The sequence below is a fragment of the Triturus cristatus genome, chromosome 2_2 (assembly GCF_964204655.1).
Source record: "Triturus cristatus chromosome 2_2, aTriCri1.1, whole genome shotgun sequence".
Classification (NCBI taxonomy): Eukaryota; Metazoa; Chordata; class Amphibia; order Caudata; family Salamandridae; genus Triturus; species Triturus cristatus.
In genome coordinates, this window is record NC_140582.1 from 409,680,072 (window position 1) to 409,707,175 (window position 27,104).

The 27,104-nt window shown below is 45.1% G+C and overlaps 1 protein-coding gene across 6 annotated transcripts in view; it reads right to left on the bottom strand.

The window, feature by feature from the left end:
* Window positions 1-27,104, bottom strand: part of JADE1 (jade family PHD finger 1) — a 202,949-nt gene that overhangs the window by 69,031 nt on the left and 106,814 nt on the right. For 5 of the 6 annotated variants that reach the window (XM_085641495.1, XM_085641496.1, XM_085641493.1 and 2 more), the window contains 3 exons: window positions 24,046-24,131; window positions 18,969-19,126; window positions 16,769-16,959 (listed from right to left, as the gene is read on the bottom strand). In XM_085641495.1, the coding sequence (XP_085497621.1) occupies window positions 16,769-16,959; window positions 18,969-19,126; window positions 24,046-24,131 (435 nt within the window). The remainder of the gene's footprint in view (window positions 1-16,768; window positions 16,960-18,968; window positions 19,127-24,045; window positions 24,132-27,104) is intronic. The other variant, XM_085641498.1, reaches the window with a different exon arrangement.

Genomic DNA, 27,104 nt, shown 5'->3' on the forward strand with positions numbered 1-27,104 from the left:
CAGCACCTGAAAATAAAGGCAGTAACAACTAGTCCCAGTCTCTGATGCCAGCAACCTCTTCATTACGCCCTTGGCCAAGAAAGCCTGAACTGCTCAGTGGAGTGTTTACAAGTGTTCCTCTTGGAGGTGTTAAGGTGCAGGTGGTATGTGCGAGGAATAGGACAGGAAGGGCAGGGAATAATGTGTTCTACCATCTGGAGCACACATTGGTCTGATGTGCTGCTCAGCCATCTAGGGAGGTGAAAGGTGACATAGCCACCTACTGGGTGATTGTGCGACACCAAGGACAAATTTAAAGGCGTTTTAGTGCAGCTGCAAGAGGAGGGCTTGGTATTGGGGGGTAAAAAGTTGTCTCTGGGGGTCTCAACGCTATTTGCCAGTTCTGCCGGCTTCACACAGTAAAGGGGCAGAAGGCCTGTTGCTGCTGAGGCTCGTATTGCCATTGCCTCTGCAGGTATCCCCTTCCAAAACCTCGAAAGGAGAGCGGTTGTTGGGGGAGCTGCCAAACAGGCTGAACAAGGCCCCCGAGAGCGAGCAGTGGATTTGCTTGATAGACTTTGTTGGATGTCCATCAATCTCTTGCCATGACAACTAGTTCACAGACCACTGTTACATTTGGGAGCTGTTAAAAAATATTTTCATAACACCATTTTTACTGCTTATTAATGTCATGTAACAGATTGAATTTTTAGGGGGTCATTGTTTATTGATACTGAAATCAAATGCCCACACCTGTGGACTGTATTGCAGAAGCGGACATGCAGTTCAATGACTTGAAACTTGAAATGTTACCCTGAGTGACTGCAAGTGCTTAGACTAATTGCAAGCATTCCTCCCATCATGTGTTTGAGTGTTCTCTGATGGCTCAGAACACTATCAGGTGACCAATGAATACCAGCAGCTGGTCAGCAGCCTCAACACCTTACTGTAGGAGTGTGAGTAAAAGGAAGGAGAAAGTGTAAGAGGAGTGGCTGTGAGAGGAAAAAAAGCATAATATGAGGGATGTGAATGTGAGAGTCCGAGGACGAGTGAGTGACCGGAGTATATGAAGGAGGGGGGAGCGAGAGGAATGTGAGGGGTGAGGAGCAGAGTGGGTGGAGTGCGAGTTGATGGATAGTGAATGAGCTGATAGTGGGTGGAGTAAGGCAAGGGTGAGAAACTGTAGTGTAAGCATTCAGGTATGGAAGCGCAAGTGCACCTCTTTTAGATGATCAGCCCATAACTCACACCACAAACACAATGCTCATGAACTCTCAATATTTATACAAATAACTTACAAACCAAAACATAGCCAGAAAAACAAATGATGCTGGAGACACAGTGATGCGATCAATAATGTCAATGTAAAAGTAATATGTAATATCACAAGTTATGTCAGCATTGATGAGACAGGAGGTCATGACCATTGTGTTTGGGGTGTCTGCAATTATGCCCATGCAATCAAGCTATACGTTGCTGAGCTAGACAGAACTGACCAATATCAAGTGTATTTCAGTTATTTTCTGGCTTAGTTATGAACCATACATTCAATAACTGAGCGATTTTTTTAAGCATACATTACTATACCAATAACTTACTTTCCCCACATTTTATTTCAGTGAAATAATGCCTCCATTAATCCATGGTCTCGACACACATTGGATTCAATACATCCACACTAGCACCCATAGTCTGCAGCGTAAACAACAGGATCTCGAACTATGGATGCAGTCTTACGTGCATTTATTCCGCAGCCTAGTTGTCAAGGCTGTGGACTTCTAGGGCCCTCATGGGAGTGTCGAGTCTGGGACCTTAACAACTAGTCCACAGGCCACTTTACATTTGGGGGGCTATTTAATAATTAAAAAAAACTAATTTAACTGTTTTTTTAAATATATCCCTTGGAGTGTCCTGGCATCAAATTGTATTTTTATCGGTCATTGATACTGAAATCCAATTTCCACACGTGTGGACAGTCTTGCAAAAGCAAGGACCCTTAGTGTCTAGCAACACTGTCCCCTGTTTAATCAACAGACATTATAAAGTCCATTCAGAGCGTCCCAGTTGAAAGCCCAGGTAACTTCCCAACACAACAAAAAGCGAATCTTCCCTGGCAGAACGCACATCCATCATTTTGAATTCGGCAATTGTGTCAGGGAGAGACTGCTCCATTACTGAGAAAAGATGGCAGAAAATACCCAACCAGATGTCATCAGACAATATGCACCTTCACCAGCAGACAAAAATGAAGAGGTTGTCTGTACCAGAATGATGGTGAAGCAGGAGACGTCATAGGTGGAAGTTCTTTAGCAAGCCCAGCCAAAGCCCACAAAGTCTCTGCATGCTTTATGTCCCATAGGAGTAAAGACACAAAAGGCATAAGCAGGAGGGAGAGTGCACAAGGGACAAGAGGGAGCAGTGCAGAGGAGGCGGCAGGGGAGTGGCCCTCCAACAAGCATGCCAATATCGGACTATTTTTGTTCTATATTTAATGGTGTGCACACCTGGTGTGGTCAGCAGAAAAGGACGGGAGAGAAAATGGAAAAACTAATAAAAAAAACATTTTCCACTAGCCTCTACAGTTGTTAAACCTTCACACCCACAAAAACAAAACGGTTCTTTTGAGAACCACCCAAGAAAAAACAAACATGACATTTTTCTACGGACTATGAGGCCCTGCACGGATGTCTACAGGAGGGTGGTGGCAGCAGGTGGCCAAAAGTAAGGAGCTGTGGCCAACCCGCTCTGTGGATAGGGTTCAAGGTCAGGGCACAGACAAGGTGCTGTGGTCAACCACCAACCTCTTCTGCACACAGCTGAACACCATGTGTAGCAGGGGATGAGCACAGGGCCAGATCACAGGTTAGGCCCGGGGGGAAACTCTCATGATGGGTTGAGCGCAGGACCTGGCCAAAGACCAGGTGCCTGCAGCTCCCACTGTGCACACAGCCGAAGGCCAAGCACAGCAGAGGTTGAAGGCCCACTTTTGGGCTCATGGTCTGGCCGGAGCACAAGGTGATGTGGAGGGGGAATTGATACATCGCAGGTTGAGTATCATGAAATGAAACCCTAGCAATGTAATGAAAAAATACACACTGAGGTGAAATTGTGGCTGAAATATGAAAATCTGAAACCTGCCAGTTTCGTTTTGGGGTGCAAGCCATTAACCCACCCTCCCCCAAATCACACATGACAGCACAAGAAATACCAACGAGGACATCAGCTATATCACATCACTACAGTTTGTGTGAGTTTTTTTATAACACACAAAAGATCTGTAGCAATCACAGTTACAGCATTGGTGGACATGTAATTATTTTTTTTTTGCTGTGTACGAGACAAGGAGGGGAGGGGATGGTGGCCTGGGAGGGGTCGTATCCTCTGGCTAAGCTGTACCTATATGAAGTGAGATTTGGCTCATGGTTGTGGAAGGACAGATGGCAGTCGCTGGGGAGGAGCACAGGCGGCTTGCAGCATATGTGGTCCTTACATGTTAGCTTTAATGTCCCAGTTGACACAGGCTTGTGCATTGGCTGGGCAAACTAACACAGGCTCTTATGTGGTAGGGTATAATGTACATGGACAAGCATGTTGCATATCTCTCACCCATGCTATTTATCTCCCTTCACTGTATCTAATTTCCTTGCTCATGCACTGTCTCTACCTACTTCACCCTCTCCTCTTTCTTGCTCTCATCATTCTGTGTGCCATTTCTCTTACTTACATGTTCCTTCTTCCTCTGTCGGTCACCCTCTCCTCTTTGTCTCTCTCATTAAGTCTCCTTTGCTGGCTCAAGTTTTTCTTCTGCCATCATCTTTCCTCTCTATATACTAATCTAGTATTCTATATTTTTTGTTTCTTTAAACCGTTATGCAGCATTACTTTTTTTCTCTCAATTATTTCAACTTTACTAGTGAGGTCATAAATGTCAAGTGTGATATCCTACATCATGGACGCAGGTAGCTAGAGTTAATTGGACCAAAACGGGTGAATTTTAGTGTTTTGAGTTTGAGATATAACTACATCTCAGTTTAAATTTCTGTGTTTAAATATATACAATATTCTCTGAAAGAACCAAAGGGTAAAGATACGTTATAGGTAGGGGAAAATGAAAGCTTGAACATACGGTTTAAACTAACAAAATGACTGAAATTCACCAGTTACAGTTATTTCAAGTAACTAACTCCTGTTCTAAAGTAACTATAACTCAAGCCCTAAAGTAACTGGAGTGATAAAGGGTTTTGCGATTTTTCAGTTTGGCGCAAACTACACTATCCTAATTCTCTGCTTAAAACCTCTACTAGAAAAAATAGACATTTGAAGTGAGCACTTGTAGAGTGTCAGTGGTGTTGTAGAGCGTTTCGTATAAAGGAGCTGTTATCTACCTTTTTTGTGGGAACTACCCAGAGTTCTCTACTTTCCTTTTTGCAGAATTTATGTGGCACTCTAAGCCTGAAGGAAAATGCTACTTACCAGTATGCATCTGTTCTTGGCATGTAGAGCTGCAGATCCACACACTGAGCATAGATCGCCATCTAGTGTTGGGCCCGGATATGTGCACTTGTTTTTGTCTTGGAAAAGTCTTTGGAAGCCACAGGATCGGTGACTCCTCCTTTGGATCATAGTGCGCATGGGCATCGGCTCCATCCTCAGATTGTTTTTTGCCAGCAGGGAAATGATGGAGTTTTGTAAGAAAGAGAAAAGATTCCCATGTATGCTGTATCAAAAAAGATAATACTGGACCAGAAAGGCGGGTGGGTATGTGTGGATCTGCAGCTCTACATGCCAAGAACAGATGCATACTGGTAAGTAGCATTTTCCGTTCAAGGCATATGAGCTGCAGATCACACACTGAGCATAGATTGTATAGCAGTACCCGCTTCTAACGGCGACGATCAGTATCTGTTGCAGTAGTTTGAAATAATGTTTTGAGTACAGCCTGGCCCACACTAGCTTGTTGTTTTGTTTGCACATCTACACAATAGTGTTTTGTGAATGTGTATGGTGTAGACCATGTGGCTGCTTTGCAGATGTCATCTAGGGGAATGTTCCCTAAAAATGCCATTGAAGCCCCTATCTTTTGGGTAGATTGGGCTTTAGGAAGAACAGATAAGGTGCGTTTAGCTTTTTGGTAGCAGATCTATATGCATTTGACAATCCACCTTGCTATGCCAGATTTCCATATGGGGTTGCCTTTATGTGGTGGTGAGACGGACATGAAAAGTTGTTTGGTCTTACGAAAAGGTTTTGTTCTTTCAATGTAATAAAGCAGTGCTCTTTTAACATCTAGAGTGTGAAGAGCTCTTTCTACAACTGTCTGTGGTTGCGAGAAGAATACGGGCAACTCCACAGACTGGTTGAGGTGGAAGGGAGAAATAACTTTAGGGAGGAATTTTAGATTGGTTCTGAGAACAACTTTATTATGATGGAGTTGTAAGAAAGGTCCTTGAATAGTTAATGCTTGTAGCTCACTTACTCTTCTAAGGGAAGTAATGGCTACTAGGAAAGCAACTTTCCATGTTAGAAACTGTAGTTCGCATTTGTGCAGAGGTTCAAATGGAGGACCCATTAGTCTTGTCAGGACAATGTTTAGGTTCCACACAGGGGAGGGGGGTACCCTGGGGGGAATTATTCTTTTGAGGCCTTCCATAAATGATTTGATGGCAGGTATCCTGAAGAGTGATAAGTGTTGTCTATTTTGTAAATAGACTGCTATGGCAGCAATGTGTAATCTAATAGATGTATAGGCTAAGTTACACCTTTGGAGATGCAGTAGGTAATCTATGATGTGTTGAATTGACACAGCTAAAGGATTGATGGTGTTGTTGTGGCAATATATCATTAAATCTTTTCCACTTAGCTGCATAGCAGGCTCTAATGGTGGGGCGTCTAGCTTCTTCGATAACGTTCATACAGTCAGGGGGAAGGTTAAGGTAACTGAACTCTAAGACCTCAGGAGCCAGATCGCTAGGTTGAGCTGTGCTGGATCCGTGTGTCTGATCTCTCCATGGTTCTGGGTTAAGAGGCGTGGGGAGAGGAGTAGTTTTTGGTGCGGGACTAGAGACAGTTCCAGTAATGTGGTGTACCACGGTTGTCTGGCCCATGTTGGAGCAACTAGGATGAGGGTCAGTGAATGTTGCTGTAGTTTGCGCACTACCAGTGGGATGAGAGGGAGAGGCAGAAAAGCGTACGCTTATCTGCCTGACCAATTCATCCATATTGCATTGCCTTTGGACAATGGGTGTGGATATCTGGCGGCGAAGCTTGGGCATTTGGCGTTTGTGTGTGGTGAAGAGATCTATCTCTGGCTGCCCCCACAACTGGAAAAAGGGTAGAAGAACTTGGGGATGAAGTTCCCACTCGTGAATCTGTTGCGTTTGGCGACTTAACAGATCGGCGATGCTGTTCTGGACTCCTGGAACATGTTGGGCTAGGAGAAAAATGTTTTGAGGAATAGTCCATCTCCAAATGCTTTGCGCTAGTTGGGAGAGCTGTAGGGAATGTGTCCCGCCCTGTTTCTGTATGTAGTACATAGCTGTCATGTTGTCGGTGCGGACTAGGATGGCTTGGCTTGATATTTGCTTTTGGAATGCCTTTAGGGCCAGAAATATCGCTAGTATCTCCAGGTGATTGACGTGGAGTAACTTTTGTTGTGGAGTCCACGTGCCCTAAATGGTGTGATGTAATAGATGAGCTCCCCAGCCGGAGAGCGATGCGTCCGCTGTTAACACAATCTGTGGAACCGGCTCGAAGAACGGTCACCCAATGGAAAGGTTTTTGGTGTTCCACCACTGCAGAGAGTGATAAGTGCGACCGTCCACCAACACCAGATCGGTTAGCTGACCTTGAGCTTGGTACCACTGACGTGCTAGGCGCTCCTGCAGAGGACGCATTTGGAGTCTTGCGTGAGGCACTATGAATATGTAAGAGGCCATCATCCCTATGAGCTGCATGAACACTCGAGCTGGAAGGGAGTGTTGCGGCTGAAATGTTAGGAGTTTCTGCATGCTTGCTATCCTGGCCGGACTGGGATATGCAATTGCTTTTGAGGTGTCTAATGTGGCACCGAGGTACTGTTGTATGTGGGACGGTTGTAGATGAGACTTTGCGTGGTTTACTGTGAACCCTAAGTCGTGGAGTAGCTGGATTGTTGCGTGAGTGTGACGTACACACTGATTGTATGAGTTGGCTTTTATGAGCCAATCGTCCAAATATGGGAAGACGTGAATTTGCGGTCTTCTCAGGTGAGCTGCAACTACCGCCAGACACTTGGTGAATACTCTGGGTGCTGTGGTGACTCTGAAAGGGAGTACCTTGAATTGGTAGTGCTGGCCTTCCACTACAAACCTGAGATATTTTCTGTGAGAGGTGTGAATGGGAATATGAAAGTAGGTGTCCTTGAGATCTAGAGTGGCAAGGAATTCGCCTTGGGACAGGAGAGGAAGGACTTGTTGAAGCGTGACGTGACCATGTGAAAGTGGTCTGAGTGTATGTAGAGATTTAGGGGTCTGAGGTCAAGGATAGGTCTCAGAGATCCGTCCTTCTTTGGGATGAGGAAATACAGGGAGTAGACTCCTGTGTTTTGCTGATGCAGGGGGACTGGTTCTATTGCATGTTTTTGTAGGAGGGAGATTACCTCCTGCTTTAGAAGTGATAAATGTTCTAATGACATTGGGTGCTGTCTGGGTGGTATGGTTGGGGGAGTGGAGGTTGAGTTTCAGACATTAACCTGTTTGAATGATTTGCCTCACCCACCTGTCTGTAATTTCTTACCTGTCGGTGTAGTTTTGTAGCTTGAAGATCTTTCTGGATTCACCATGCTGTGCATTATTTCGCGGTCTGGTGGTTGGGTCCGGAATCTTAGTCCTTTTTTTTTTTGTAGCCCAGGTGGGCGTTGACGTCCCACCATTTGGTGTACCCCTCGTGACGTCGGCACGCTTCCTGCGGAAGTCCCACCTTGGGGTGCAATCTTCGGGTTCTTTTTTCCCTTTTCTTCCTTTTTTTTGTAACCCTAGACGTTCTTCAGTTTTTTCCTTTTTCAATATACCCACTTTAAGTATTCTTTTGTTCTTTTACTCTGTCCTTCCACCTTCCTCTCCTGCCTCATCTTTCTGGCGGAGGTGGGTGGGTTCGCTAGTGAATCCAGAAAGATCTTCAAGCTGCAAAACGACACCGACAGGTAAGAAACTATTCGTTTTGCAGCGTGAATCTTTCTGGATTTACTATGCTGTGCATAGACTTTGTAGCGGTTTGTCATCTTTGTGGCGGCTGGGTGAAAGATGAGCGTTGGTCGTTGAATATATGTTGAAGCACCTTTTGCCCTACTTGTGCTGCCTTGTTCATCTGTATATCCACGCAGTAGTGCTTAGTGAACGTATGCACTGAAGCCCATGTTGCCGCCAGGCATATGTCTTGAATGGGTGTGGCTTGCCAGAAAGGCAATCGTTGCTCCCTTTTTCTTGTGGAGTGGGCCCGTGCCCCCTCCGTTAGCTCTTGCCCTGCCTGTTTGTGGCAGAATTGTATTGTTAGTGCGATCCATCGCGTGATGGTGCTTTTCGTTACTGGTCTACCCAGGAAGCTGGTTGCTAAGGACACAAAAAAAACTGCTTGCTTTTCATGTGCTCCTTTGTTCTCTCGATGTAGTGCATCACCGCTCTTCTAGCGTCTAGAGTGTGTAGTGCCCTCTCTGCGCTTGTGACTGGGTTTTGAAAGAAACTAGGTATTTGTATAGTTTGGTTCCTATGGAAAACTGACACGACCTTAGGCATGAAGTGTGGGTCAGTCCTCATTACGACTCGGTCCTTGTGTATTTGGATGTAGGGCTCTTGCAGCGTTAACGCTTGCAGTTCACTCACTCTGCGCAGCGAGGTTATTGCTACCAGAAAGGCAGTTTTCATTGTCAGCATTTGTAGTGAGGCCTTGTGGATGGGCTCAAAGGGCGCCGTCATAAGTTCGGTCAGGACTATGTTGAGGTTCCATGCCGGCGGCGGAATCCTCTTTGGTGGCGTTATCCCTTTGCCCCCTCCAGGAATCTCTTTACTACTCGTGACGTAAAGAAACTTTCTCCCGTCTCACCTCGTGTGTAGGCCACAATCGCTGCTAGGTGGGCTCTTAGCGCAGACGAACATAGTTTGGCTTTTAGTCGATGCGTGAGGTATCTAAGCACCGTTGACTCCCTTGTCAACTTATTATGCAGTTTATTTTTTCTGCACCACAGTGTGAACCTCTTCCACTTTTCCCCATAGCATTTCCGTGTGGTCGGCCTCCTTGCCTCCCGGAGCACTCGCATAGTGCTTTGAGGTAGCTTAAGGTGTGCGAACTCTATGTCTTCAGGAGCCATGCCGCTAGGCAGAGGCTCTCTGGCTCTGGGTGTAGAACTTCTCCGTTCTGCATGGAGAGTAAGTCTTTTCTTTTTGTGAACTTGTGTGGTGGCCCCTGTGCCATTTCCACTATTTGCGAGTACCATGTCTGTCTTGCCCACAGTGGTGCCACTAGGATCAGCGTCATGTTGCTGGTCCTGCACTTGTTGAGTACCCTATGCATCAGTGGTATCGGTGGAAAAGCATAGGCAAATGTTCTTGACTAACTTATCCATAGGGCATTCCCCTGGGATAGTTTTCCTGGTTGTCTGGATGCAAAGTTTTGGCATTTTGCATTCAGGTGTGTTGCAAACAGGTCTATTGTCGGTGTGCCCCACCTCTTGAATAGTTTTTGCGTTTCCTGCCCATTGAGTTCCCACTCGTGGGATGCTGAAGTCTGCCTGCTGAGCCAGTCTGCTTCCACATTGTCCTTCCCCGGTAGGTGTATGGCCAGCAGGTCTATTTTGAGCGTGATGGCCCATCTCCAAATTTCCTGTGCCAGGTTGGACAGGGGGAACGATTGTGTCCCTCCCTGCTTGTTTATGTAGAACATAGTTGTAGTATTGTCCGTTTGTATCAACACCCTTTGGTTGTACAGTTTTTTCTGGAAGGCCTTCAGTGCTAGCAGTACAGCCTTTAATTCCAGATAGTTGATGTGTCTGACCGCATCTGCTGGAGTCCACAGACCCCTCACTCTGAGCTTGTTCATATGTGCTCCCCATCCTATCTGGGATGCTTCTGTGGTGATGGTCACTGTTGGGCTTGGTGGTGTTAGGTGTTCCCTATTGTTATGTTCTCCCTGTTCCACCATGCTATCTCTTCTTGCACTGCGTGCGTTACAACCACTAGATCCTCACCAACTTCCGTTTGCTTGTGACCATTGCTGTTGTAGCCATTCCTGGAATGGTCTCATGTGTAGGCGCACATTGGGAACCAGGTGAATGCATGACGCCATCATCCCCATGATCTTGCTCGCTGTTCTCACTGTCAGAGCTCGCCCCTTCTGATAGAGGCGCGTCTCCTTCAGCAGGGCTAGTGTCCTTTTCTCGCTGGGCATCACCGTTCTCTTTACGGTGCTGATCTGCGCCCCCAGGAAGATCTTCACTTGTTCTGGTTCCATTGATGGTTTCCCCCAGTGTATTGAGAACCCCAGCTTTGTTAGTGTTCTTGTGACAGGCTGTGCATGTTCCTCGCATTTTTCGCGTGAACTTGCCTTTATTAGCCAGTCGTCGAGGTAAGGATACACGTGAATCCCTTCCCTCCGCAGGTACGCTGCTACTGCTACAAGGCATTTGGTGCGGACTTTAGACCGAATGCCAAGGTTGTGAATTGGTAGTGATCCTTGTTGACGGTGAACCTTAACAGATTGCTGTGCTGCCTGTTCAATGGGATGTGCAGGTAGGCATCTTTGAGATCCACGGTGGACATGAAGTCTCCGTCTCTCATTTGTGGGAGTAATTCTTGTAGGGATGTCATTTTGAATTTTTGCGTCCTTACGTACTTGTTTAGGAATCGTAGATCCAGGATGGGTCATAGCGTTTCATCCACCTTTGGTACCAGGAAGTATCTGGAGTACACTCCCTTGTTCCTTTCTTTGAATGGTACTGGTTCTATGGCCTCTTTTTGGAGTAGCTGTAGTGCTTCCTCTACGAGTTGCGCTAGCTCTTGTCCTGAGTGTTCCCTTCTGTTTGGTTTTTGTTTGGAGGTCTCCTTTCCAACTCTATGCAGTATCCGTACTGTATGATGTTGAGTATCCATTTATCTGTTGTTATTTTTCTCCATTCTTGGAGGAAAAATCTGAGTCTGCCGCCCACCGGTGTTGCATGCTCGTAGGCGTTTGGTTTGTGTAACCCTCTTTTGTTGGTTCCTTTGTGCTCTACCCTTGGAGGGATGCTGTGGGTGAGCACTCTCCTTCGTGCGAAGTCACTTTGAGGCGGGTTGGTCTCCCCCTCTTCTTCTTTGGCCTCGTCCGTTTCCCCTACTGCGAAAGGACTGGCCCCGAGACTGGTACTGCCAGTTCTGTTTCTGCTGCCCCTGTTGCCAAACCCTCGCCTTGCTGGAATGTTTGATGTGATGTTCCCGGCTGGTTTCCACCCCTTCCGTAAGGTCTCCGTGTCGGGGTACCTCTTCTCATCCCTCTGAATTGCAGGGCCCCCATGGACCTCACCATCTCATTCTCTTTTTTGAGTTGGGTGAGTTTCTCATCGACTGGTGCCCCGAACAGCGTTTCTCCGTTGAAAGGGGTATTCAGGATGTTGTTCTGTACCTCTTGCTTGAATCCTGAAATTCTGAGCCAGGCCTGTCTCCTTTCTGTGATTCCTATTGCCATCAGTCTGCTTGATGTCTCTGCCCCGTCCAACGCTGTTTTAAGGCATGAACTTGCTATATTCTTCCCCTCTTCCACTAGATGCGAAGCTCTTTGTTAGTATTGCTCGGGGGGATGCTTGATTAGGTCCCCCATTTCGTCCCAATGTTGGTACTGGTGCCTGTTCAGTAGTGCATTGGAGTTCGCCATGCGCCAGTGCATTGTCACGTTTCTCTCTATTTTCCTGCCAGTGAGGTCCATCCTTCTGTTCTCCTTGTCAGGAGGTGGTCCAGAGGTTGCCGGAACATTGCTCCTCTTTCTGGCTGTAGATGCGATAATGGAGTCTGCTGTGACAGAACCCTTGATGTATGGAGGGTCCCGAGAGGAATGTTTATATTTTTTCTCTGTTCTGGGTGTGATGGATCTGCATGTTGCAGGGTCCTTGAACGCCTCCTTCCCCTGGTTCATGACACTCTGAAGCATGGGGAGGAACTGGCTCCTCGTTTGGATGGGGAGCAGTGTCTCGAGTAAAAAGTCCGCTTTCGGTTTTTCCTCCTCTAGTTTCACGCCAAAAGCTGCAGCCGCGCTCTTTACGACCATGTTGTAAGCCCCAATATCATCTGGCGACGAAGGCCTCCAAGGATAAGTCTCCACGGGCTCTTCTGGATTTTCCGTCGAGGTCCTGCCATTCCAAGTCTTGCGTCGTCGACGGCGCCGAGCCGTAGTTCGATTGCTGTTCCGCCTCTTCTTCTCCCTCATAGTAGAGATCATCTTCCTCTTCTTCTGGAGTTTTCGACTGCTCTTCGGCGTCGAACTCATCCTGCTCTTCGACCTCGACGATAACCGTCAGGTTTCGTTGGGATTGTAAATTTCTTCATCTTCTCGTCGAACTCCTTCCTTTGAAGGATGCTCTCCATCTCTGCCTCGAGCCTTCTCTTTTTCTTCTCCATTTTGGAGGCATGTTCGGCGTCGAGCGCTGGCCTTTTCGACGGAGCTTGCGTCGACGCGACCTTGTCCTTTGTCGTCGAACGCCCAACCTCGTGGGCCTGTTTCGACTAACTTAGTTTTTCGGCGCCATCAGCACCTGGGAGTCCTTCTCGAAGGATCCGCTGGGCCTTTCGTCCTTGGATCCACTCGCGGTCGTCGAAATTTTCGGCGCCGATGTTCCTTTCGAGGACTTAGACTCTGGTTTTCGAGAGTCAGTCTCTGTTTTCCGGGGCCCTTTCGGGGTTTTTGTGCTCGACGCCTCTTCTACCTTGTCAGACGTCTTCTTATCAGTCTCTGCGACCGTGAAGTCATCAGGTCCCTCGGCGACGTGGTCTTCATCGTCGGTGGAGAGGCCCAGGTCATACAGAGGCGGGGCCTTACCCTTGCCTTCCATGTTGTAGTTGGCTCTCCTCTGCCTCTCTCTCACCCTGAGTGTCTTCGGTGTGAAGGCGGAGCAGGCGTTGCAGTCTTAGCTCTCGTGGTCGACTGACAGGCAAAGGTTGCAGACCGGATGTTGGTCCTTCTGCGCGTACTTCTGGTGGCAGTTACGGCAGAATTTAAAAGGTGTTTAGTCCATTCCTGCGCTCAGTGTCCCTGAGTGCGCATTCTCCGTTGGACGTCGAAGATCACGAGGTTCTCCTCCTCCTTAGTCGTCCCGTCTCGATGTTCTTCCTGTCTGTAGTCTCCTTTAATTTTCCTCTGATGAAACTCGTTCTCTTCTTCTTTCTTCGTTAAACTCTGGAGCTTCTCGGTGACGATCCAGACCCAACCGGGGGAAAAAAGAATCTGAAGATGGCGCCCCAAGGTGAGACTTCCGCAGGAAGCATGCCGACGTCACGAGAAGTACACCAAATGGTGGGACGTCGACGCCCACCTGGGCTACAAAAAAAAAAAAAAAAAAAAGACAAAAGAAAGACTATGATTCCGGACCCAACCACCAGACCGCGGAATAATGCACAGCATAGTGAATCCAGAAAGATTCACGCTGCAAAACTGTAGTAGGCTTAAACCCCGACAGGTGTAGGATGGTCCAGGGGGAGCAGAGGGAAGTGTTGGCGATACGCCATATGTTAGCTGCTTGAGATGCTGTGCGTTTACCGGAAGCGTCAATGTGTTTGGACTCCTTGTCGGGAGGTGGAGCATCTCCTGACGTTTGAGAGTTAGCCCTCTTCCTGGCGTTGGAGACTACTAACGGATCCAACGGAACGTGGCCTTTAATGTATGATGGGTCGGCTTTATATTTCCTTTCTATCCTTGGGATGATGACCCTAGCCCTAATGGGGTCTTTAAACACTTCAGGTGTCTGTTTAATTACCCCTTTCAGCATGGGTAGACTGGAGGTGGTCTTTTGTGAGATGTCAAAAGTATCCATTAAAAAATTCTCATCCACGGGGTCTGTTACTAAATCAACCCCGTGGTACTGTGCAGCTCTGTGAACGAGCTGGTTGAAGCACATGGTATCCTCTGGAGGGGAAGGTCTAGAGGGATAGATGTCATCCTGTGGCACGTTAGGGACATCTGGTGCATTGTAATCGTCCCATAGGTCTGGGTTATGAGGTGGACTAGGATCCCCTAGTGGCTCATCATCTGCACCCTCCCCTGTCTCATCAGAAGGGTCATCATTGTCCACTGGTGGAGGAGATGGTGTAGGAGAGTGGTGTGGTGGTGGAGCAGGTGGAGAAGGGATCCTGAGAGGAGATGTCGCAATTTCCCTCTTTTTAGGTGCTGGAGCCGGTGTAGGCGAGTTCAGTGGTCTCTTTTTAGAACTCCGAATCAGTTGACCAGTCTTTGGATCTTTAGGAAGAGTCTTTTGGGTGGGATCTGGCTTAAAAATCTCTTCTGTGGGAGGCAAGTCCTTCGGTGCCGATTTTTTCGGTTCCGAATGCTTGCGTGGAACCGACTGTAAAGCGGTTTTGTGCTCTTTGGGCTTGGAACCGTGAGGTTTTGAGGTGTCTGTAGGGGTCTACGGAACCGGTTGTTTTTTCGCTTACGAATGCTTTTTCGGCTCCGAAGTTTGAGAGTCTGTAGTCTCCGGTAGCGGATTTTTGGTCGGTTCCAATGCTTTTTTCAGAGTCAAGGGATTGGTGCTGGTAGGTTTGGGTGCAGAGTGTGCCGATGCGGAGGCAGTAGTGGGCACCGTGGAGGAGTGTGGTGTCTTCTTTTTCGGTGCCGGGGTCAGAGTGTCGCTTCAGACGGCAGGCTGACTCGATCCCGAGTGGCCTGAAGGCTTTGTTGTTGGCTTCTTGGCCGGGCCCGGAGGCGGGTGCGTGAGAAGTACTTTCTCAGTGTGCACCTGGGCCCGAAGGTGCAGATGTGACCAAAGCATTTTTCGGTGGTGTGGGGAGGGGGTAGGAGTCAACGGCAGTACTTACAACCCGTTGCCCAGGAGTGATGTTTTCGATGTCGGAGTCTGCTTCGGAGGCGCTGACGAGGCCTTCTTCGACCCGCTCCTGGTCTGGTACATCGACGCCCTCTAGGAAGATGTCATTGGGAATGGAAGTCGACGAGCGAGCCATTCTTCTTCGAGCTCGACGATCCAGAATGGTCTTTTTGGAGCGGAAAGAGGCACAAGCTGGACAGTCTCTGGCCTCGTGCTCGGTGAAAGGCAGAGGTTACACACCTCATGCAGATCGGTGTGTGGGAATTTCGACCCACATTGAGGACACTTCTCGACTGGAGTCCTTTCCATGAGCCAGATGTAGAGGCCCAGGTAGGCCCGAAGGCCTTAGTCGACGACCGGAATCGAGGACTTCGATGTTGGTGAGATGCGCAAGGATCGGGATCGAAAACAATACCGTAGAAAAAGGTGAAGGATTGCGCATCGAAAGTGGTATCGGTAACGGTACCGAGCTGGAGCGCGATAAACACATCAGAGCTCGATGGCGGAAAAAAACAATGAGGATGCCCATGCGCACTATGATCCAAAGGAGGGGTCACCTATCCCATGACTTCCAAAGCCTTTTCCAAGCCAAAACAAGTGCACATATCCGGGCCCAACACCAGATGGCGATCTATGCTCAGTGTGTGATCTGCAGCTCATATGCCTCGAACAGGGTATTACTTTGATATATCTATCTATCTATATACACACACACACACAGAGCTACAAAAATAATTTTAAAAGCTAGCCTCAATAAATGAAATACACTAAGCAGCAAGACGACAGGCCATGTTGAAGGTGTTGCAAGTGAGCTTCACAATTTTTCAATAAAAGACTCCTGCAGATAGACAGTTTGAAAAAAGTACTTGATACCTGGCACATTGAAAGTGAACATTATTGAAAAAGCTTATTAAGACATTTTCATTTGAGTCTGGCTATGGCAAAATGTTGGTGTGTTCAAATTTGACTACTGTGATCTGATACAAGTACCTTATAATTGGTATCAGCCTCACAGCTGCAATATGAACAGCCCTCAGAAAGATGGGGGAATCGAGTAACAGATAAGGGAGTCTCCCAGTGATCTAGGCATGGAGTGAGAGTTGCCCTCAATGTCTTCAGTTGTTCCTGGGAACTATAGATTTTATTTTTATATATATATATATATATATATATATATATATATATATATATATATATATATATATATATATATATATATATATATATATATATATATATATATATATATATATATATATATTTTGGAGGCTCACAGTACAAGTGTAATAAAGAGGCTAAGAAGTGGAGGATAGAAGGATTATCATGATAAGGTTATGCCTGATCTTCCTTATGGTCTGTGTAAATCATATTTAAGACTCAGTCTCTTAAAAGTAGCAAAGGTGTGACTGAAGAACACAAACAATACTACTGGTAAAAGAATATTAAGACAAATAAAATGCAACATCTTCTCACCCAATAAACCAATACAGGATGCTAAACATCAAGTTAACTAGACTGGCGACTCCTGTCGTTTTCACCACTACACCATTCATGCCCTCCCAGAACTGCTCGCTCCACATACTGCTGTCAAAGTGCCAGTCACTGAAAATAAGCATTAATGGTCGCCAGTCTGGATTCCCAGCGTGACAGTGAGTGTGCTGCTATTCTGTAAAAGAAAATGTTTATATTTTGATGCTTAAAACAACACTTCTACTTTACAGAAATCTGCAATTAACTTGAAAATATGCCAGTTCTCACCCAGGTCTTTAAATTCTTCATTGACAAGTTCCAACCATGCAACATCCATGTCATTCAAGTCATAGCGACAAACACCTTCAGCCAATGTTTTAATATCAATATATCCAGGTTCCGGAGATTCTGTGTCAGATGATCGAATATACTTCTTGGACCTAGTAAACGTGACAAACGAATCCTTCGGAGCAATCTCCCTAGTAAAAAATAAAATATACAAGATTTGTAGCTAAAGACATCTTTTGCATTTTGAAAAAGAGTTCGGGATTCCACAGCAGAGCATCAGGAGTCCTGCAGGAAGTAGAACTCACTACACTAAAATTTAGCAGTAGGAACTAGTTTGCTTGAGTTTTCCATTCCTGCGTCATGAACACAGTCTAGGAATGCTAACTCACTATGTGGATAACCCCTGAAAACTGGTTTAGGATGTAATTTATTTATAACCAAAAGCACTCAAGCCCTACTAATTCAATACTGCCACTTCTCCTTATTCAGGAATTTCTTTGTACTGTAGGGGCTAGTCTCCCAAACTAACATGGATGGTCTATGCCTTTCTGTAACTACGCAAACCCTTGCCAATAATTCGGATGGCCACTTTTTCATAACAGTCTAATTGGAACATATAGACCTTTGAAATCCACACTTCTGATACACTTATAGCTGCAGATTCCTCACATTTTTAATATTCCCCAGGTATCAGACTGGACGCACTTCAAGGTTGGCGCTGTGCATCTCCCCACAGACACAGTCCCGCTCTGAAAGTGACCTGGTGGGTCTATAGAGGAGCCACTCCTGCATGCGGACGTCAATTCCTTTCTTTCTGCATCACAAGATGCGGATCCGGCGCTACTCTCATCTCTGAGACCCTTTTTCTTCTTGATTTTCTTTTAAAATTATTCAGTGTGCAATGGATGTCACCATCTAAGACAGTATTTAAACCCTGTAAGGACTGTCATAAGCAAATGTCTCTGAAAGATCCCCACCAGGTTTGCCTGTGGTGTCAGGTCACAACTCCAAGACCTGAGGAGACTGCCCGTTGATCAACCTGAATGCCATCAGGGAATGCAAGGCAACACTTTACTTCACCACACACAAGAAGACACAACGAAGGGGGCCACTCAAAGTCCCACTCCAAATACAAAGCACAATAATGCCTCTAAGGAGGAGAGACTTCATTGCTTGGATGGAAAAGAGCTCTCAGCTTCTACATCGATCCTACCAAAGACCACTGGTTGGACAATTAGCTCTTTGTGGGGTTCTCAGAGCTAAGAAAGGCACGGCTGTGTGGAAGCGTACCATATCCCACTAGACTGTGCTCTACATTAAGATCTGCCACATTTTGGCAAAGAAGCAGCACCCAGAAGGTCTGTGAGTCCATCCCACCAGGGCCAAAGCTATTACCACTGCGTTAGCACACAGAGTCCCTGTCCTAGGCCTCTACCAGGCAGCTATGTGGGCGAACTTCCACACATTAACAAAGTACTATTGACTGGACAGCCAGGTCCACAGAGTAGGACACTTTGCCTGCTCAGGCCTGCTGGACTTTCTAGTTTCAGTCTATCACAGCCCACCTCCCATTAGGTATCCACTTTGGTATCTATTTAAAAGGTGAGGAATCTGCAGCTAGAAATCTCTGTAAGAAGAACGTGTTACTTACCTTTGGTAACATCCATCACGGCAGAGACTATCTAGCCACAGATTGCTCACTGCTCTCCCATTGTCCTTATTCTGTGATTGAACTCTATCCATTACCAAGATCCTAAGTCTAGAAAACTGCACACTGGTCTACCAAATTTTTTTGGGGGGCTCCACGTCTGGAAATGCAAACAGTTTCAAAACCAACTGACGCCAGCAAACGGGTGAGGTGCCTTTGTAGGCCCGCACGTCACTTTCGAAGCCGCATGGCGCCGCTTTCCGGCACATAGAGGAACTACGAAAAACGTTTCCAGATCCAGTCTGACATCTAGGGGATATTCACAAGGTGAGGAATCTGCAGCTACATAGAGCCTTTACCACATTTAGCATTACTCAGCTATAGCATTACTCAGATATAGCATTACGTAAGAAAGTAATTTTTCCATCTTGCTCGAGTTACAGGGTGCAATTACCTTTCCGGAATTTTTTTACATTGTGTGCCCCTTCTTGATATGCCCTAAACAGCAAATTAAAACATCATATTTTATTATCAAGCAACTCTCAATAATACCTGGCTGCAGGTTCTGGGAAGGCGTCTTGACTGACTGGCACCTGAACTCCCTTTTCCCATTCCTGTCGCCAGGGATCTGCCAGCACATAGTACTCATCTGGATCCAGTTGGTAAGAATCATGCAGTTTCATGGCAGTGATCAAGTCAGTTCTGAACACCTAAAAAGAAACAAAGCCATGATGTGTCAGGAACAACAGATGCACACACTAAAGGTTTCAAAGGCACTTGGAAATTAAAGACCAATATGACTAGGAAAGTCACTTGCAAACACGCTCCAAAAACACACAAATCACAGTCCGACATTAAATACAGAATGAATCCAACCCCTCACTGGCACACCTTCGTCCAAATGGAGTATTATTTAACTTCTGTACCTAATGTTTCTATTGTCAAGAAACCTGAATTGATGTTTATTGAAAATTCAATTCTGCAACATTACAATTCGATACAAGTTGGAAAACAGCAAGTTACAAGTAAACACATTTTAAAAAGAAGTCATAATATCCAAAACAAATGAAAATGTGAAAAACATGCAAGAATTTTTTGTATTAGTATACACGCTTAGTGAAATGCATCCATTAGGCATGCATCAGAGGCAACTTCAAGTAGGCTTAGGATTCCCCTGCTTAACTTTAGTAGCTAGGTCTTAGCAACAGGGCACTCCTCAGAGAAAAAGTGAAGGGTTAGCTATTACAGTACAACCACACAGTTCAGTTAAGAAATTAGCAACGTAAAGGTTGTACGCAAGTTTAATTTAAGTTTGATTTTAAAAAAGTAAACAAAACTGAAGGAAAGGATGAAAAGGATCAGAAACTGTAGAACAATAAATGATAAAAAGACAGAAATGGATGGGAAAATAAAGCATCAAGACGAGTTCCTTAGACCTAACTCACCACTAGGTTGCATGGAAGTGTTTTGACTGAACATTGAATGGGAAGCAGCAAGCTTCAGAAAGGTCAGGTGGCAGAAGAAGAGGCACTACCTTCTTTTGATTAACAGTAATCCTCTGACGGGAGCACTGTAGGTTGGTTAACAAGGTAGCCCTCTTTGGACACTTCAGAGTGAAATTAAAACTCTGCAGCCCACCTGTCTGGCTTTATCCATCACAGCATGACCCAGGTGAAAACTCACAGGTTTTCAGAACTGATTGCTGAGCACCCAGTCCATTGGGGTTCTGGTTCTCTGAATCAGCACATCCCTCTTGATAAGGGACCTTTGCAGCTTCCCAGCACGCATACCCCTGCCAGGAAGCAAATTCCCCAAAGAGGCCAAATGAAATAAATCTAAGGGCTAGGTGAGCAAACCGACTCCCCTAGTATTGGGGCAGAATTATCGACTGACAAATTCAAGTCAGACCCAAGAGAACATCCTGTAGTCGTCTTCACAATGGCAACCTCTGCTTCGAAGCAACTTTACCTCTGTGCAATATTCCCTACATTAGATAAACACCACAAAATAAACAACGAAGGATATACTCCCACTTCGTACATCAATAGTTTGTGAGACATCACCATCCACTTCATTACGACAAATATTAATGTAGATCCGCCCTCTCTCACATGATCTTAAACATGTACATACACAACCTCAAAGCACACCTAACCGATGCCAAATTATCAATATACTGACAACAAGCAACTAGGCATGTGAGGATGCATCTACTGGGCCTAACAAACATATGAACTACACAAACCAAGAGATACCGGTGCACTAGGTGTATTCATCTCCCTTCCGTAATTCACACCACCTGTAAATTCTACCAGTTATAAAACATAGTAAAAGTAAATGTAAACCCAACTGGACTGTAGGAGTAACATTACATATGGTTCTAAGATAGAAACCCAAACCTCTACACTGGCCAATGAAAAGCATCTCATATTTAAGGCCCGTTTAATCCTCATGTTGCCCCTAAACTGAGTGCTTTGAAATAAAGGCTCCCAAAGAACCCTGCTTTCTCTTGTTGAAGATAATTTACAATATTGAGGTCCTCTGCTGGAGCCAACAACTGGACTGGAAGAAAGTGCACAGTGACTGAGTCTGCATCAGTTAGCAACGCTATACAGAACGCATCTCACCTTGCAATAAACTGTCACAAAACGTGTCAGTTTTCCTAAAGTCATTAATGAACACTGCTTTCTCAAACACTCAAGAACTGTTTGTCATATGCTTGCAATTGATGAATGACTAAAAAGCTGAATGGTTCATGGATATATTGAAGTTGCCCTTTCCGGAATGTCAATTGTTCACAGTATCTGAACCAAGAACGTGTGACTAAATTCACTGACAGAAATAATAACCTGAATTCAAGATGGATAAAGCGAACAAATTTATTTTCTAAAACACATTCAAACACCTTACCACTATAAGAATAACTTATCCGAGGCACTGGAGCTGCGTACATTTATGATATGCTTTTATTTCTGAAACCTTAGAAGAGTGCAGGACATAATCTGGAGCATAGTTACATGATGGAGTCTTACCCTATGTAAAACATATGCCCAGATTAAAAATAATCATGCCCTAAGAGCAATGCATGGGGCTGAAAGTAGTAAAAATAGTTAACAGATACTGGAGGAAAGTTCGATGGGGTAGAGAAGTGTCCACCTCAAATGATAAGTTCACAACCTGCTAAATGTCACCAAATTAAATTTTTTTAAAACCTGTGCTCAATTCCGATTAATATTTCACAAAGCAGTTAGGTGTTAAATCAAAGGAAATGTGCCAATTATTTAGGCAGTACATACACAGTAGAAAATGTCACAAAACATAATAAAATTCCAGAAAATGTAAAAAAAAAAAATGTATATAAAGAGAAATATTTTATGAGTAATGCGAGACCAAACTGACACAAATCCAGAGGGGAATCATAGACAAGATATTTGAAAGAGTTAACTGAAAATACCACAAAAAAACACACCCAGTGCCAATAATAATCAACGGACGCTGTAGGCCAGGACCTAAGCGCAATTTGAGGAAGATGTCGAAGGAGCCCTGGTCAGATACACAAAGTGCACTGGTCCCGGGAAAGTCAGGAAGTCAAAACTTTTAAAAGTTTCAAAGTCCTAAAACGAAAAAAATACTTTTTTTTTTTAAAGAAAACATGGTCTTCCTGCGAGACAAATTTAAAATTGCAGCCGCTGCCATAGAACAACAGCCTGTCAGATACCTGCAGCAGGTTGGCCCCACTAAGACTCGAGATGTTTGGACTTTTTTGCTAGGAAAGGTTTTTAAGTCCAAAAACAGATAGAGACTGTCATTCTTTCAGAGATGTTGGAGTCTTTCAGAGGTACGAACCTGAAATTCAATCAGACCCAGTGGAACTGCTGATTCAGTATGTTTTGCAGTCACCTCTGAAGCAAGTGTTTTCAAACGTTTTCAAACTTTTTCCTGGTGCCCAAGGAACCACAGTATTACACTTCTAATCCCCCAGGGGTGGGGAGGCATCTAGAGACTCTTGGATGGCATTCATATGGCACCAGCATAGTAAAGTCCTAGTTCCAGTAGCTACCAGTCAGCTGGGAATTATAGGGAAAAGGTCTCTTGCAGCTTTGTGTCCCTGAAGCCACACACCTGACCCTTGGATTCAACTTTTTTATCCTGGGTACAAGGAGAGAAGGGGGCAGATCCAGTCCTTCAGAGCTGGTCACAGACTGCAAGTCCAGTTCACTTCCATTTATCCACAGATACAGAGAGCGTTCAGCTGAAGGTTTCTAGGAATGCCACATTTATGCCTGGCACCAGATATTGGGTTGTGTGGCTCCTAGGCACTCCCTAACCGGGAAGGGTAACTCACTTTGCAGTAATGCAGACAAGAACTACTGACAAACTGGCCCAAAATATCACATGCCAGGGCATTTTCAAGATGATGAAAGTCTTCGTCCACACTAAACTTAGGCTCCGAGGGTTGTGGGTGAGTCAGGGAGTGCATTACGGTAATCACTAGTGTCCTCTCACATCTAACACTAAAATCCAGTTAGAAACTGACACTGTACCCAGAGACAGAAGCCCAGTAGGACAAAAGCAGGGTCCTTGAGCAACCAGACAGGGGAATTGACCTGACATCCTGTTTTGTCCCATTCAAGTGTGAAAATGTGATACAAGTCGCTCAACAGACCTGTGAGGCAGGATGTGACACTGCAGTGTCCACAGAAAGCCCACGGCCCCCATCCTATATACTCTATACAGCTCGGAGGAATCATCTCTGTCCACTCAGTCAGCCTACTCTGTGCTCTTGGGAGGGATTTAACACCTCTTTCCATGAGAAGCAGAGGCTAGGAGTTGCTGGAGAGTTGATGTTAATTAGCCGCCAGTAACTTCAGGCAGGTAATAGGCAGATTTCTAAATGTTATATTTCCAGATATTAAATAATCTGACTTTAACATTGATTGGAACCTTATTAAATATAAAAATAAGTCTTTGAAGGGATTGTGTAGTTTGTACAGGTCAAATATTTTAGACTATAGTGTATGCTCTATGCTTCGACTTCTCATATGTGCCAGCTACAACCTGACCAGTGACCATGCCATTTTGGGCCTGGTTATTGGGGGCACATGCCAGTTCTAATGTCACACATATTCCACGCTTAAATATTTTGAACCCTAGGCAGTAAGGTGTGCCTAACGTGACTTATTTAATATCTAAAATCAGGTTTTCTACCTGTCAAGAGGGGGGCGTTTAGACTGGTTCAAGCTGCCGCCGCCAGATTACTCAAGGTAGACCTGAAGCCATGTTTTCTCTGCCACTGTAGCAGATGGCACAATAGGTGCTGCAGCACACAAGCAAATACCTTTCCATGTATGGGTGTACTTTTGCACCATATACTATGAACTTAGAGGAAAGCAAAATGTGCCAATCGAGTTTTTCACCAAGTTCGACATGTTTTAGGGGTCAGATCACATGCTCTAAGGTAGCAGTGATCCAGCAATAAAGAGTTCAAGATTACCAATACGTGAGTCCCAAAATAAAACATACAAACGGAGTGACTACCCAAAAAGGGGTCACTTTGCAAACACCGTTATTTAGCAGTAAAAAGTTCTAATCAATGACTGCATGTACAGTGAAGTAGAGACAACAGTACCTCTGAAGGCTTTTTATCTTCATGCCCAGAGCCAGAACTCCTCCCATGATGCGATTTGGAATGCTGCGACCAAGAAGTAGAGACACCTAGAGATAAACCAAAATGATTTAAATTAAACATTGGAAAAGCCTGCCGTTTGATATTTGCATAATGTGGAAATGCACAAACAGAACATGCATAGGCAGGGGCAGAAAGAACGCAGGCCAGTCACTCATACATGTGAGCAGCAATCGAAGCTTCTCTGCAACACAACAGGTATAAAGTGGTCAGAAAAAGTGCAACGGCCCTTCACAACAACTGCAGTAGTAGTATGGATCACTTTTATACGTACACACATGCGAAGTACATAACAAGCAGCACTAGCATGCAATTCAAAAAAAGAAAAGATTCTTGCTGCTGAACTGTGTTTCTTTGTACCAAAAATAACTTTTGCACTGAAATGATTTTGTAACTTCTTTCAACATTAGGCTGGCTAACGCCACGATGCGATTCTAATTTCCCTGATCACTTTTTATTCTTTTTAAGAGTGAATTACCTCCTGCACAAGTCTAAATGGGTTTGGGGCATAGAAAACTTGCAGAGAAGAGAGCATCCAAACACTGATTGGTTTCTGGCGCTCCTTTGATGAGTCCAGCAACAGAAGTTAAATTTGGATGCAATAGTACATGCAGAGTGTGTGTCAATGATGTAACAGTGTGTGATGCCAGGCATGGTAAAAAATGAGTCGTTTTTCCTAAGATCAAGGGTGATAAATTGTCAAACACGGACCAAGTGATTCCAGTCTTCGATTGGACGATGACTTAGATGGACAGGCAATAGGAGATGAGATGAGATCCTGAAGGGATGAGATCTTGGCGCCCATCTCAGCTGCTCTCTGACTGCAGTCTTCACTAGACTCACACATGTTGGCCTGTCAACTGCCAGCATACATGTTTCAGCCCCCAGTCACTCGCTGTAGAGTGGTCTTTTCAGGCGGGGGGGGGGGGGGGGGGGGGGGGGGGGGGGGTCGGAGGCTGCCGTGGGCAGCGCTCAACGCCTGGACCCTTGGAGTACCTCGCACTACACAACAACGTGAAGGGACCCAGAGCTGCCTCCCACTCTCCTTACATTTATACATTTGTGCATTGCAAGATTGTGAATAAAACTACAATATAATTAGACAGGTCACATCCCAATTGCTGCTACATCAATCTTGTTTTTGTCTAATGCAGAAAAGTGATCTGCAGATTGCTAATTGCGATAATTAAACGGGATATGACTAGATTCCTAGGAAAAAACTCTGGCTCCCAATGACATGAGAAGCACTTTCTTCTACTGGAGCCATAAACTGTTTGTCCTACGGTTACTAGCCTTCATACGTGCGAGAAGAAAAAAGTTCACCCTGTAGACTCCAGCAGCAAGTGGCTACTGTCAATAGAAAATAACATTCTGGGTGGTTAACAGAGTGGAAGACTATGTATTAGATCGATTTTTTGATCCAGGTATGCTTGTTTGCCCCTTCTACATCAAATACTCTTACACTTGGTGATCGATAGACCTCTTCTCTTAGCACAGCTCAACATATGTTATCAGTATCCTTTGGTAAATTGATTTTGAGTTATGGCCTTTAATTTTCTCCAGAGTTGAGGACACACATTTTGTTCCGAATTGAACCGTCGCCGCTATGTAACTCTACAAGCTTCTGGACTAGCTATTCAAGCTTGGATTTAGGTCAGCTACATGAAACATTATGGTGGTAGCCAGATATCATGATCTGCGGCCAATCAAGATTTGAGGTTTTCAAATGGGTTGAGAGGCACGTGGACCAACAACGATGTGGCCTTCGCGTTAGGTATGTTCCATGTTAGTATGCACCAACAAGCATTTGCAATGCAACAGGTCTCGCATTTACCTGAGCATGAGCTATTGGCATTGTAAATAAAAAGGCCTTTTATTTATGTTTTGGTTTTTGAAATATAAATAAAACGCATTGTCATTTACAATGCTAATAGCTTAAACTCGCGTAAATGTGAGACATATTGCATTGCAAATGCTTGTTGTTACCAGTCATTGGTACATGCTTTTTCATCCTTGCCTCATCTGTCGACGTTCCATTTATAACCAAAAATTATTCCACCAGTTTATCTACTCATGTTCTGTATTTTCTGTTAACTTAGCTATCTGACACATACTGGTGATCCAACATCCTTAAAATTATTAGCTGATTTTGCTTCAACCACAACCATAAATGTTTTCTTAATGAGCATTACTAACCCTAATGCTGCCTAGGCGAGACCTAAAAAAATATGTTTTGTGGTGCTAAGAAAGCAGTTTATATTCACTTTATGCTGTGTAAAAAGCATATTTGAGGAAGGTTGTTAGCAATGTATGGTTTACCACATTTTGGAAATCAAGCATTGATTTTGTAGCCATGAATACAAATTAGAGACTGAATATTTTTTACATTTTGCATTTTTTCCATCAGGGAGCAATCACAAGGAGGCAGTGCCACCTATCGCACCACCATAAGTTTAAGATGTGGTTATAAATATATGGATCTCGGGAAAAAGAGTGTGTGTGTGTGTGCGAGAGAGAGAGAAAGAGCGAAAGAAAGAGAGAGGGGGAGGGAGAGAGAGAGGGAGAGAGAGAGGGACAGAAAAAGTGAGAGGGATAGAAAGAGATGGAGAGAAAGAGAAAGAGAGAGAGTGAAAGAAAGAGAGAGGGAGGGAGAGGGGAGGAGAGAGACAAAGCACAGTGGGACAGCAAGAAAGATGGAGAAAAGTCATCATGGAAGAAGCGAGGGGAGAGAGAAAGAAAGAGAGTGGGAGAGAGAAAGAAAGAGAGTGGGAGAGAGAAAGAAAGAGAGTGGGAGAGAGAAAGAAAGAGAGTGGGAGAGAGAAAGAAAGAGAGTGGGAGAGAGAAAGAGCGAGAGAGAGGGAAGGAAAGAGAGAGAGAGGGGGAGAGAGAGAGAGAGAGAGAGAGAGAGAGAGAGAGAGAGAGAGAGAGAGAGAGAGAGAGAGAGAGAGAGAGAGAGAGAGAGAGAGAGAGAGAGAGAGAGAGAGAGAGATTACATCATTTGG